The following is a 14367-nucleotide window of genomic DNA, read 5'->3' as shown; positions in this document are numbered from 1 at the left end:
GCGGAATACAATGAAACTCTGCCACTGTTGCTGCTGTTTTTAAAACGTTCACAACGGCGTTTTAATTTCACCTTTCTGTGGGGAAACTCCAGCAGCTGAGCTCAACTGATGATAGCTTTATCTTTTTATTGTTTGTTGGTTTGTTTTGTACATGATCATTTTGCCATTTCAAGGCTCATCAGCACCAAATGAAAGGGCCGTTTGTTCATTCAGGGTTAAAAACGCTTGGATGCCTTTGTGTGAACTCCATAGAAACATATGGACGGGGCCGGATTTACAGAAGAGGCCGTGGGCTAACCCTAACCCTTAATCCCCCCCCCTGACAAGGATTCGTGTCAGGACACACACAAACTGCCTTCCCTTGGGCCTGAAGCGGTCAGGCAGCAGCACCCAATATGCAGTAATACTGTCTCAAAAAATCAGCAGCTGATTTCTTCAAATTGTTCTGGACAAAAAAGTCTCAGACGCTTCAAAGTCTGATGTGAATGATGTTTATTCAAAATACAGCAAGTATTTGAGCAAACATCTGAGTGGATCAGAATTCACACCGACTAGCAGCTCTCAGCTCCCGGCCCCGAGGCCCCTCATGTGCTTCTCAGAGGCCACAACCATACCACAACAATTATCTTTTAAAAACTCCAGTTTGAGCTTGTCTGCCCCCATTTTTGTGATCTAATCCTGCCCTGCTTTTATTTATTTTATTTTTCTAAACGTCAGAGCCACTATGCAGGATGCTTCAGGACGCCGTTGAAGCTGTTGGAGGCCACCTGGCTCTCTCTCTCTCTGTATTTTCCAAAGTGAATTCATCAGCAGCATTTTGCTCAGCTCGAGCTCCATATTATGACTTATTATTTCACTTAAAAAAATCCCTCAACAACCTCACATTTCTTTCCAAGAAAAATTGACTGTTATATTTGAATTTACTACACTGGATATTTAGAAATAATAAGTTTTAAATGTAGATTTTGGTGCAGGTCAGGTGGATTAGGTATTAAAGCAGAGCCCAGCGTAAGACTCTAATCAGGCCAGATAATGCTGTGTTTTCCTGTGGTGTGTTTTCCCACAGTGCACGTGAGTACAAATCAGTAGAAACAGGCGATTGGACTCACTATTGTGTCTTCTAAAGAAATTCAGAGCGTTAAATTCTATTGGAAAATATCTCTATAAAAGCTGCAGTGCTCTGCAGACATGACATGGACAACATTATACTTTCCATGATGTATTAGTTTTCATCTTTCCTTTCCACCACAAAACAGCACCCATGTAGCCCATAAAGCAACAAATAAAGAATAAAGCACTTTGTAATGATGCCTGTTGTTTGTGTTTTTTAATGGCTCATTTTTCATCCACAGAGAGATTAAAGTCGGTTTCAGAAATAAAGACGTGAGGCGGTTTAGTCAGCAGGAGGAGCCAAAGTCCACACACACACACACACACACACACGGTCGAAATCACATTTGCTGCTGGACTACTCTCCTCAATTTACATTCCTGTAGTTGTTGGCCGACTCACAGTGTGTGTGAGTGTGTGAATGATGAGGCAGAGTTACAGTACTGAGATCTGAAAACTAAACCACAGACACAGAGAGAGAGAGAGAGACAGAGAGGAAACTGTACGCTTTAAAATAAACACAAGGGGGTGTCTGACTTTCTGAGCTCACTCCTCCGTGTCAGTAAATCAAACACACAAAGGGACTGAAATGTTTGAAATATCCTCGGTCAGGTCACCAACGGTGTTTTCAGGCAAAGGCAAAGCCACCACAGAGACTTTCTCATTCAGCGGAGGCTATCAGAGTTGATAGAAACTGTATTTTCTGATGGCACAATCAGGAGAGCGTCGTTTCTTTTTTGTTTTTAAGGGAAATCAACTTAACAACATCTTCACCTGAAGTCTCACTTCAACAAACTCTCTGCCTTTTCATTTTATTAAATAAATCTCATATTCATCCACATTTACACAATCTCACTCAACTATTCATCACTGAATTTAGAAATTATACCAAGTCCTTTTAAAACCGATTCAATATAAATATACAGACAATTCCTCCAAGCCTTTGGAGTTATTTAAAAAGACTGAATGGAGAATCTTTTTTATTTTATTTCACCCCCCCAAGTCTATTCTTTAATTTTACAAAGACAGATAGATGTTGCTTTCCCTGCAGTTCAGGATCAGCATATTATTTGATAGTATTTTATTTTAAAATTTGTGCAAAATTCAGGTTTACGATTACAAAAATCCCGTAGTTTGGGATCTCCAATTCAGGCGCCATAGTTTAATTTTAGTCCTGAAACATGTCACCTTTAGCAAAGTTCAAACGAACCTTACATGTTTCAGAAAAAGTTCGTTCGAACCAAAGCAAACAGGTGAAAGTTTCCTGTTTGCCCTTCAGCTCAGGTGGTAAAACACGAGTCCACCTCCAGTCAGGCGGTGACAACACATCGATGTGTTGAAACCCTCATGAGATACTTTCACTCTTACATACTGGTTTTTAACAATTGGCAGTATAATTTGAGTCAGTTTAATTGTGTTATTATTGTTTGAAGGCTCTCTGTGTGGTGGGAATCTGAAATTAGTCAGACAGACCCAAAGACCTGTGATGTTGATTCTTTCGTAATGACATTAAAAAAAAGCTTAATTTCAGAACAAATCAGCCGCTCTGCTCGTTGAGGTGCGAGTGAACAGCTACAAAGCCAACACACTAAAGTTTTGTGGTTTTTTTCAGGTTTTCACTCATACAGTAGTGAAAAACTGGATGTGAAACAGTTGAAGGCCATGATGGTAGCTACACTTTGGAGTCGAAACATGAAACGAGAGACCTTGAGATGTAGTGAGATGCCCTGCAGTACGACAGCACCGTTTCCAGCACACGCAGCCGAGCAAACAATAATTTTCTATCTCAGCTCCCTACGTCCATCTTAAAGCTCCATTAGTCATGACCTGATACTCGACATTATAAGAGTTTCATCAGCACTGCTGGAAATGAAAAGCCCAAAGAGCAAGAAGAAGAACATCGAGATGCTGCAGGTAAAAGTTATTAAAATCAGCATCAGAAGAAACTCGGAGACACATTTCTCCTGATCTGATCTGTTCATATGAGTTTCAGGAGGAGACTGAGCTCACGGCTCTGAACCTCTGGTCCTCCTCCACTGAGAGGATGTTTACACATCACTGCATGTTCGTGTGCATGTGTGTGTGTGAGTGTGTGTGTGTGTCTTCCGGGTTGAGCAGAGTCATGCATTCTTTCCATTACACTCATCAAATTGATGTTCAACACTCCTCCATCTACTGTCCGTGTACCACCGCAGCTTCAGCGAGTGTGTCGCCCAAACACCAGATCAATAGATAGAATATCTGATCAGTAAAAACTGGGACAACCAGTCTGCCCAATCTCTTCATTTAACAGTAGCTTGGCTCCATTTCTGCTGGCTTCTTCTGAAAATAAAGATAAGTTACTGGTTCGGCTGTGAAATGACTTTTCCTCTCGCGCCGCCAGCAGACGGACATTTGTAGTTTTGAATGAAACGACTCAACGACTCTTGGCCTTTAACGTCCCTCTGAATTAACTATACAGCACCCAGTGCCATCATGGAGTCAACATTTTAATTTGTCCACTACTTTTATTTATGAATAGCTGCAACATTTAATGGCAACCCCGTCAGCCACAGTTGCATTTAAGTTGAATGTAAATTAGTAAATGTTAGTCAGACTGTTTACAGACAGGGACTGTGCGCAGCCTGAGGGGGCTAAACTCAGGACACAAAAGTCCCAGAGTGAGACACTGTCCCATCCATCAGCTGAACACTGAGTCTGTTTTTTCTCAAACCACACGGCGGTATCAGCCTGCAGCCATGCTGTCATGGCGGCTGCTGTGTCTCCTCTTCAGCGGGCCACAAGTCACCATGGCAACAGCAAACATCCAGGAGGCCCCGGGGTTGACATGGCGGTCTGAGAGTGTTTATACGAGGCGGATCACAGAGGTTCACTCCCTTGTTGCTCCTGCAGATAGGAGATTAAATAAAACAAATAAAACAGACGAGGAGACTAGATGAACAATTTGACGTTAAATCGAATGATAATAAACTGAATGTCATAATAAAAAATGAGCACAGAGATAAATCAAATCTGAGTAAACCACACAAATATAACCAATAAACAAATAAATCCAATTTAAATGTAAGTGAAAAAAGACTAAGCATGGACTTACTGGTGCTGGTCCTGTCAAACCTTCTTGGATGGTACATGTGCTGCTTACTCCACTACAGTCAAGCTGGAAACAAATAAGCTATTTCACTGAACGGCCAAAGCTGATTCAGTCAGCTGTGGCTAACCAGCTAATGAGTTTAATGACAGTTTATAAAAAAGGTTTTAATACTGTAGATTTTTGTACATAAACTGACCAAACAAATAAAGGACGTCAGCTTCACTTTGGCTGTATCATCAGGCTACTGCTAATGGTTGCCAGCTAACTGGCTAAACATTTTTGCTTGTCCCATTGGTTTGTGAACCATGGCCTCGTGGATACTCTCAACACTTTACGGCTTGTCTCCATCAAAATGGAAGCATCGTTAATAATTTAATATCGAGTTGCATTGAAGAAGACTTGGCCATAATCTGCTTGGGGAAAAAGTTTACTGAGCTAATGAATCAAATGAGAAACAAATGCCCCCTGATGGGCATTGGAGAGGAAACAGTTTTAAGGCACTTCAGCTGAGACTCTGTCCATTTTTTGTAATCAGTCAACGAGTAACACACCTGCAGCAGAAGGTTTTAGGCCATGAAGGGGCTTACAATTGGTGACAAATAATAATAAAGAAACAAACAAATAAACAAACAAAAAAAGCACAGTATTGAAATTGATGTAAATGAAATCCCTGTTTATATCACAGTGATGTCCATAAAAACATGATTTGAGATGACAGTTCCTTTTAGACTTTATTCTGCACGGTGCTGGGCTGAAAACAACATGAGGACAACAGAATGGACAATGGAAGCTACAGGACGTGAACAGTCATCCGTTCATGCAGACGCACACACACACACAGACACTCTGATGCTGAGCATGTATCTTTAACGAGACAGCGATGCTCCTGCACAGTCCACAGATCTTTATGTATCCGAAGGAAAAGTCCCAGAAACGCTTTAACCCGAGGGTCAAACAGGAGAATGATCTAATCACAGTGAGAGTGTTCGCAGCTGGTTGTTTTGTTTTGTTTTGTTTTTTTTTTTTTGTGTCTCAGCTGTGTGTGATCTTCATGGTGGACAAAATCCTCCACAATATCACAGCCAGCAACATGTTCAACAAGTCCAAAAAAAAGAAATCATCCAAACTCATGTCTTCAGAGTACAGCAAGGTCGTGGCAGCTCTTTGACCTCACTTTGACTGCCATGCGCTGGTTTTTGCGTGCAACCAGTCGGTCTAAGAGCCGCCGGGCCTTCTGGGTAATGCTCTCCTTGCGCTTGTAGATGGAGCGCCGGTGCTGGGTGGACTCACCGCCGTCCCGACGGAGACGGATCTGTCGGACTACGCCCTCAAACAGCTCGGCCACGTTGTGCTGCAGAGATGCAGACGTCTCTATGAACTTACAGTCGAATACCACCGCACATTCTCGGCCCTCTGGGAAAAAAGATGATAAAGATGTAAAAAGATGGTGGCATCAGCTGATTGCGACCTGTTTTGTTTGTACAATGGCTTCAAAAAGTATTCAGACACCCTTCCCTGTGTTGAAGATTTTGTTTTGAGTTGTCATTTGTTGATAAACATTTTGATAAGTATTAACTGAGAGACACTGTATGCATCCCCTGTGACCTTTGACCCCACCTTCCACAGCGACTTCTCTGGACCGTACCAGGTCACTCTTGTTGCCCACGAGGATGATGGGAAGGTTTTCAGCCTGACGGGCTCTTCGCAGCGTGATGCGGAGCTCGGCGGCGGAGTCGAAAGTGGAGCGGTCTGTGACGGAGTAGACGATGACATAAGCACTCCCCACTTTCAGACAGTCGTCCTGAGAGAAGCCGTCCTCCCCCTCCTGCCAGGGGGAGGGAGAGTAATTATTAGCATCATCATCGTCTCGTAGTTCAGGTTTTCACAGTTGCTTTTTGTAATAAAATTACAGGTTTTCAAGAAAGCATCATAGTATAAATAAACTTTAAATATAAAGTGACTGATGATAGACTAACAGACAGACAGACAGATATACCGGTTTGTCACTCTCCCATGTATCCATGACAACGAGCGTGGTTTTCTCTCCATCCACTGTCAGCGTCCGTTCGTATGTTTCCTCTGTAACAAATGATAAACACATTAAATACACGTTAGGGAGCTATTTGTAACTGTTGCTATTGGTACACAGCCAACATTAACATTTTCAGCCGTTAACTTACAGTCTACAACAAACATTACAAGTTTGCAGCGGTGCAAAGAAACTTTCCAGTTTCTCTTCTGTTTCTATCACCTCTTTCCTTCGACTGAAAACGGCGGCTCCTTTGAAAGCTAACAAATAGCCAATTGAAATGCTACTATCAGCATACTTCATATTCACAGTGACAATTACATGCTGACAATAAGATGGTATAATGTTTCTATCAAAACTGTTTTTCTATTACCAAATTTGTTAGTTTCATAAATTTCATGACTGTCACCCAAATAGCTGTTAAAATACCAGAGCATTGCACTTTTGTCACCTGAATATTTTACCCCAAAAGCCGCATCAGTATTCGTCAAACACAGTTAATAACCAACAGCAAGTGGCATCACCGAGACGCTGAAAATACGACAATAACAATAATAACATGTAGAACAGATCCAGAATGTGACCGGCCAACCGGAAAACTAGCAGCCGACAGGCCCTGCCCTCTCACACCAAGCCAGACTATTACCGGATCAATACAGGCTGTCAATCGCAGCCTCGGGCCAAATGACACGTGACACAGGAGTCGATCAATCGTGTCGGGTCAGTCAAGGTTGGGATGTGAGAGCAAAGTCAGGGACAGAAACTGAGCACTGAACCTCAGAATGTAAAAGTTACGGCGTGAGGATGAAACGCAGAGGACAACACGGTGAACTGAGAAACAGCTGAGGTCTAAAAAAGATAAAAATAAAAATAAGGTGTGGATTTCCATTTTCAAGCCTTGAATTTGTAATTTGGCTCTCACCATCTTGGTTTTTGAAACCAGTTTTTGTAGGAGCAGGTGGAGCTGCGCAGGAGTGACCTCTATCCTGATTGTCAGTCACAGGTTAGGTTTCACAGTCTAATCCACAGTTTCACAGTCTAATGAATATGCTGCTTTATGATCTACGCTCCTTCTTGTCATGAAACAGATTTGATAGATTCAGTCCAGTCCAGGAGACTCAATACATTTCAACGTGCGGTCTTTGATTTTTTTCAGCTCCAGTTCGCTTCTAGTCTAGTTTTTGTTTATTCACTTTCCAAATGCAACACTCATAATTTCCCCAGCACATGTGCATTACTTCCTGTCCATCAATCTAACAGTTTCCAGGAAAGTTCAGCTGAGGACTGATTGGAAACAAATGATCAGAGGAGCACGGCTGCGTTAAAATAGCTGAACCAAAAGGCAAATAATAATAATAATGATAGAGTGCTGCATATTTCATTTGCAGAAAACAAGAGCTACACAAAATTCAGTAATGTTTATATATGTATGTTTAAGGATAAAAATCACAAAGGTGTATTTCATGTTGCAGAAAAATGTCTAAACTAACAACCTAAACCAAACCCCCAACCCCCCCCACCCCCCTCCAAAAAAAAAAAAAACCCCAACCAAACCATAAACTTCTTCAGGATGAGGGAAAACCTAGAGAAATGCAAACTCCTTTCTGGAGTTTGGACACAGTGAATTATGAGAAAGCATGTCAGAGAGAATATTAATAATGAACGGGATTTTATTGTAATAATCAGACCTCCAGGATGCTCATCTTTCTCCGTGATCCCGGCAAAGATTCCTGCAAGGCTGGTCTTTCCAACACCATGGTCTCCCAACAACACAACTCTGTAAACGCAGTCCGAGTCGCTCTGCGAGTCATCGTCCGAGTCTGAACTCCAGTGGGCACGGTAGTGGAGGGATTTGTCTCCGGGGTGGTAGGAGGCCGACTGTCCAAGCGGAGGGTGGCAGCGCTGGGGACGGGGCTTCTCTGCGTCTTGTTGGTTGCTGCTCTGGAGCTGGGGGTCCCGGGTGCAGGACGGGTGCTGATAAAAGTGGGCAGGAGGAACCGGGGTGCTGCCTCGCCGCAGGGGCTCCTTTTCTCTCTGGGTGTTGAGGGTCATGTTGCTAAAGTAATGGCATCAGGACAGGACGGGCCTGAAGGAGAATCAGGACAAGTCAGGATAAAGTCCGGTCCACTATGGTCTTTTAAAATGTTTCAGCTTCTTTTGCCGGCTGATAATAACATTGGTGTTTGGATTTTTTAAGTTCTTGTGGTAAACTTTTTTAATGTGGTCACAGTCTGTAAGCTGTCAGCCAATGACGGTCATGGAACACTGTTCACATATCACGCAGATGACACCCAACTCTTCCTGTTGCTGCTACCAGACAACCTCGCCGCCTCTGCAGTCTCCCACTAATTTGCAAATGAGCCCCAACCAAGGTTGTGAGAGACGTCTGTCATTTTTCTCTCTTAACAATGTTGCAGCCATTTTCTTGTCGCGCTGCTTTGTTCTGCTTCAGAAAAATCAGGCTCCACCTGCCACCTAGCACTCGGTCCAAGCCACTGACTCGTTTTTGTTTTCGACTACTTCACTGCCCTTCGGATGGACCGCCTTTCATGCACAGTGAAACCGTGACGCATGGTCCACAAAGTAGCAGCCCAACTGGTCTTTGATCTGCTACGAACCAAAACGTGCTGTATCACAAATGGCTGCCAAAATTTAATTTGAGCGATACATTTTTAGGAATCTTTTCAAGACGCACCCCTTTCAAGAGCATCTCTTCTCCTTGGACCTTTAATACACCTTCTTCACTTATCTCTTTGTTCTTATTAAATAGAGCAGCACTTCAAACTCACACCAAGGTCTCCCACTACAGCAACGTTGGCCCATCCATTTGGCCAAATCGCTTTAATAAATCTCAAGCAACTTAACATTAACATTAACATGGTTTCCAGCGATTACACTTTACCTCCAAACACTTTGCAGCACTGTTTGAGCAGAGAAGTAACAGTGGCAACGATTTTATGGAGGAAAACCTAACTGTCGTATTTCATTTCACCTAGGGATTCTCACTTATGTAACTTTTGCTCACTGATCCGGCTGAAACCCGAGGAAAGAACTTTTAGAGCCGACACGAAGTAAAATGATTGTTTACACTGTCGAGGTGTTGAACTCAAATAGGAGCAAATCTTTTACACTGACTATTCAAAGTGAAACTACTGGATCACCGATCTAAGTTTAAATGAATAAGCATTTGAGCTCCACTCTCTGGGGCAGCTGTCTCCTCAGCTGTACTTCAAAAAGCACGGTTCCACGGTAAATGTCATAGTTTCAATGAAAAGTGATGTGTTTACTTGCTAAAGCTCATCTAAACAGCGATGAGAACATTCAGCTTATTAAAAAAAAAAAAAAAAAAGGAGACAAGCCACATCCTGCAGTCAGTGAACCAAAGTGTAGAACCGTGAACTGAAGAAAATCCATAAAGTGAGTTGTGATTTACATCTTTGTGACAGTCTAACGTCTCTGGCAGCGCTCTCAGATTACACGTTTTCCCAAACAATCTGCGCACGTTCACGTCTATTCACGTTCACGTGTGTGAAACTGGCATTTCTCAGCCAAAAAAACCTGCACCCACTCTCCACTTCACTTTTTATGCGTACTGACGTTTGCTCCTTGCGCAAAAGTGCCAAAAGCTGATTATACAAAATGTCATTTGGAAGCTAACAAAGACCTCTGGTATACACAATAGAGCACAGACTCACAAACAAAAACCTCCTACAATAAATAATTCAAGTATTAAAGGGTGCCAAGTATGAAACTAAGTGATGGAGGAAAGTCAGACCAGGTCAAACTTGCCTTAGGAGGTAATCAGGAAACAAATTACAGTAACTTATTTTTGGTAAACAAATCCTGCAAATGTTGGAGTTCACCATCAGTAATAGTTTTTAAAATGTTCCCTCATTCATCCACAACAGAATTAAAAGCTCTACTGAGGTCAGAGGTCACAGATCCCCCATGTTACATATCTGTGAGATGATTGCTTGGTGAGTAGAAAACGAGTTCATGAACTACATCAGGTGTTTTCAGTTCCTGTAGAATGAAAACCCTTATTTTAATTCTTCATACCAAAAATCACACTTTCACTGTCAAATGACTGAAAACCACATCATCAATGCATTCAAATGAAAATTGGAGTGAAAAAGAAAGAAAGAAAACAACCCACGTATCCCTCTATATGAATTTGAAATGCAGTATTCATGATATTAGATGGATAAGCAAACTATTTTTTAAATCACACGTGCTGACATAATCTTTGGCTATTTCTCAAAAATAGAACATTTAATAATAATAATAATAATAATAATATTAATAATAATAAAGAACTCTGCAGTGATGAGATAGATAGATAGATGGACGTACCGTGCAGCCCATGAACAGCGTCTGTCCCGGTCCAGCCTCAGTAAACAACAGAACCGGACAGAAAGCTGTCTCTCCGTCTCAGTCAGTGTAACAGTAGCCTGGTGCCACAGTAACCTGCCTGGAAAAAAAAAAAAAAAAAAAAGTTCCACAACAGCGTTAAAAATTCAGCAGTGGAATCACAGAGTTATCTACCTCCCTCTGTGTGTGTGTGTCAGAGCGACAGCAGAGCAGTAACAGATATCTGAGGAGGGTGTGTGTGTGTGTGTCTGTGTGTGTGTGTGCTTCATCAGTGTGGAGAGTGAGTTTGGAAACATTTTGGTCACTTCCTGTTTGACCCAGCAGACACAGACTGTCTTCATTAAGACTCCCTTCTTGTTTACATGTGAAACAGAATAATAATAATAATAATAACAATAATAATAATAATATAATTTTCCTTCCTTCCTTTGAGCGTTTAAGTAAATGGATGTCTGGATGACTGCTAGCTGCTACTTAATCTTACAAAAAACAAAAATTCTTTGTCAGTTTACGAACTGGCATCCTCACAGAAGATCAACTGCGATGAGTTAACAACCTGGTCAGTGAAGAAATATAAAAAATAAAAAATATGACTTCAGTGTTTGCTAACGTTATCCAAGCAAAGAACTAACTGGCCAAACGTTGTCCTCTTCCTGTCGAGGACACCAACTAGCCAGATTATAACCAGCTAACTAGCACTCAGTGTTGCTGAATTAGTAATCTGATGCAAACATGGAAGCAATCAATGTAACATTTCAAAAACGTCGTCAGATTGCAGAAAAGCATCTCATGTTACGATCTGATGTTTTTCCATTTTCTTGCATTTGTTACCATGGAGATCTGGGAAAAATTACCTGTAAATCTTTGCAATGAATGCTTGTTGAATAAAATGAGGCTTGTTTAATCTACTAATTATCCTTAGACATATAAATATCTGTAGAGCAAATCTAAATGATGACTTAGTGCTGTTTGGAGTTACCATTGATTAACATACGTTGTCGTATTCTACTTACATCTTTAGACTTTGGGAAATGGGCTTCCATAGTTTACACATGAGCTGACATGGAAAATCCGATTACACTGGAGAAACACACATCACTTCCTCTGTGTCAGTGTGAGGGCTCTTACTGAAACTAAGCTGAACACAGATGTTTAGATGTGATCCACCCCCTCAGTTTGAGAGTTTAAAACGTGAGAGGAGGAGCCGTCTCTGGGTCAAATCCAGCGAGGAAAAAAAAAAAGAAAAAAGAAAAAATCTTTTGTAGTTACTAAAAGAGAAGCCAGTTGCTGACCAGTTCACCCAGTTGATCCATCGATAGCCGCTCAAGTGATTGTACTGCTTTGTGCCATATTGGCTCATGCTGCCTCCGGATGGTCTCTAGAGGAAATGCAATAAACCACTGCTGCTTTCTCACCAGAAAATAAACAATAAGAAATGAAACACCTAAAATAACTAATATAATAATAATATAATAAGCTGTAACATGGCTAAAGTTAAGTTTTTTGTGTTTTCTGCAGCACTGAATTCTTCACCAAGCTTAACTTATATCCCAAGGAGGAACACCAATTGCTGCATATTTTTACAATATTGTATATAATCTATTTATTTCCTTTCTGCACCTCAGCAAAACTACTTTCCCTTCTTAGTTCGACAAACCATCTATAATTTTATACATTTCATCTTTTTTTCGGCCGTTTTGCCCGTTTTGATGCTCTGAATCACAGAATCATGTGATTAACTGGCAGCTTGGGTACAAAAAAACCAAATATGATCAAATATCACGCAGTACTTGAGTTGTTCCAGCAGAGGTATTTACATCAAATTCAGGATTTGACAATTTCATATTGCAGAAGTCAGTCTTTATTTATTTGGAGGCTATTTATATCACAAAAAGCCCTTTGTCCTTAAAGGGAGTACAGTTTATTCCTCTCTAAGGTTGTGACCCCTCACATTACTCTGCCTCCTTTGTACTGCAGGAAGCAGCCTGAGAGGCGCAAGAGGCATGCTGGGATATATCATCAGGCCGAGCGCAGGGGTCAGTAGTTTTATCCTGATTGGCGGATGAAGAATCAGAGGAGGAGGAAGAAGAAGGAGGAGGAGTAGCTGGAGGGGAGTATATCAAAATCAACTATATTCATGCCTCAATACGAAAACAATTCAACTAAATATACAATGTTTGAAATCAGAGAGTGATTCTTTGGTTAAAAAGTATAATAATAATAATAATAATAAGTTTTTTTCTCACCTGGTCTAGGAAGAACAAAAGTGACCCATTTCCTCGGTTTGTCGAGAAGCCGGTTAACTTCAGGATACACATGTAAAAGGAAAAAAAAACAAACAAACAAACAAAAAAAAAAAACACACACAGTGTAAATTCAGATGGTTTGATAAGTGTTTCTATTAAGTTAACCTTTGCTATACTTTTTACTCGGCTCACCCAAAACTCTATTGTTTGCCTGCAGACGTGACCACATCGCTCCTGTTTTAGTCTGCAGCAGAAGCTCTAAATCTCCAGGTTTCATTACTTATTGCTGTTCTAGCTCCCTGAAGGCCCTGAAACAGTCCACCCAATCAAAATCTTTGATCTCTTTTGAGTCCCTTTCAGAACACAATTTATCTGAGAGCTTTCCTAACTTTCATTTTCCTTTATGAGTTTAAATTGACGCAGCTGGTTTTTTACTTCTGTTTTAATTTTCATTGTTTTATTTATTTATGTTTGATTTTCTTCTCTTTGAATTCAATAGAAATCCCTGTTGTTGTTTTATTCCTGTCTTTGCTTAGAACTTTGCAATTTGCAACTTTGCTAACCCTAACCCTTTTTGAAAAGAGCTTAAAACGATACGTATGACATTATTATCTTTTTATCTGTGTTTATATTTTGAGCCTGCGAAACAACCACAGTGTAAGACTTTGAGGATGTGAGAGGTTTTGATTTGATCACGCCTACCTGTGGGGGGAAAAGTAGATGCTGCGGGAGCTGAGTCCGATTCCTCTCCCGGCTCCTCTCTGGACTCTGGCTGAGGTTCGACCTGGAGGAAGACTCGGTCCAGGAGGTGGTCGAGAAGCTTGCGTGTGTGTTCCTGCCCCGTTTTAATGGTCAACACTCGAGCTGGTTGTCCTCCTGAGATCTGCAGCTGAGTGAGATTTCTGAGGAACAAGAACCCATAAACAAACTTTTAAACTCTGAACCACAACACACCGTAGCCGGGCTTCTTTCAAAATGTGACACAGTTGGATTTTCAGAAATTTTCAGATCTCAGAAAGGTGAATCAATGCAATTTTAACTGGAGCAATTGAACCCAGCAGGGATAATTATGGGCATGCAAAGAAAACATGTAAAACAACATGACGGATGTATAACGTTTCAAAATATTTCAAGAAAATGTGAAAAAGTTAAATGAATAAATGGAATAAATCCCCTCACCTGCTTCCGCTGTTTTTAAGGATCCAGCAGACAACAAGCAGGAGTATCAGTACCAACAGAAGAACCACCAGGCCCACAAAGAAGAGGTCAAAGTTCACCTCCTGGGTCATTGTCACACTGACACCTGAAAAACAACAGGGGGCAGTGATGAGGAGGAACACGTTTGCATTCATGTTTAGAGTTTATGAATGAAGTCGAAAAGAGATGAGGAGGATGAAGACTTAAGGCTTAAGGAGCCTTTCTCATGGGATTTCTTTGTTGTGGTCTAATCTTATTTATAGGTTCGGGAGGGAAAAACAACACTGAGCAGGTAAAACGTGCCATAAGACGGATTACAGTAA

General features: G+C 41.2%; 1 protein-coding gene across 1 annotated transcript; it reads right to left on the bottom strand.

The window, feature by feature from the left end:
• Nucleotides 1-4992: 4992 nt before the first annotated feature.
• rem1 (RAS (RAD and GEM)-like GTP-binding 1) lies at nucleotides 4993-10700 on the bottom strand. The gene is made up of 5 exons (XM_029502737.1): nucleotides 10584-10700; nucleotides 7919-8316; nucleotides 6198-6280; nucleotides 5819-6026; nucleotides 4993-5614 (listed from the first exon to the last, which is right to left on the bottom strand). Exons 2-5 carry the CDS (start codon nucleotides 8280-8282, stop codon nucleotides 5337-5339), a joined length of 933 nt encoding a protein of 310 aa, XP_029358597.1. The 5' UTR covers nucleotides 8283-8316; nucleotides 10584-10700; the 3' UTR covers nucleotides 4993-5336.
• Between the last annotated feature and the right edge of the window lie 3667 nt (nucleotides 10701-14367).

This window comes from Echeneis naucrates, chromosome 5 (assembly GCF_900963305.1).
Source record: "Echeneis naucrates chromosome 5, fEcheNa1.1, whole genome shotgun sequence".
Classification (NCBI taxonomy): domain Eukaryota; kingdom Metazoa; phylum Chordata; class Actinopteri; order Carangiformes; family Echeneidae; genus Echeneis; species Echeneis naucrates.
This window is presented reverse-complemented; position numbering and strand designations above follow the sequence as displayed.

Bases quoted from the DNA above. Each gene is read 5' to 3' on its own strand.
- rem1 (XM_029502737.1), bottom strand. From the start codon at position 8,282: ATGACCCTCAACACCCAGAGAGAAAAGGAGCCCCTGCGGCGAGGCAGC. The intron at 6,281-7,918 runs GTCTGATTATTA...CATTTGTTACAG, and splicing joins GAAAGATGAGCATCCTGGAG to AGGAAACATACGAACGGACG. The intron at 5,615-5,818 runs GTGGGGTCAAAG...CTTTTTTCCCAG, and splicing joins CAGAGAAGTCGCTGTGGAAG to AGGGCCGAGAATGTGCGGTG.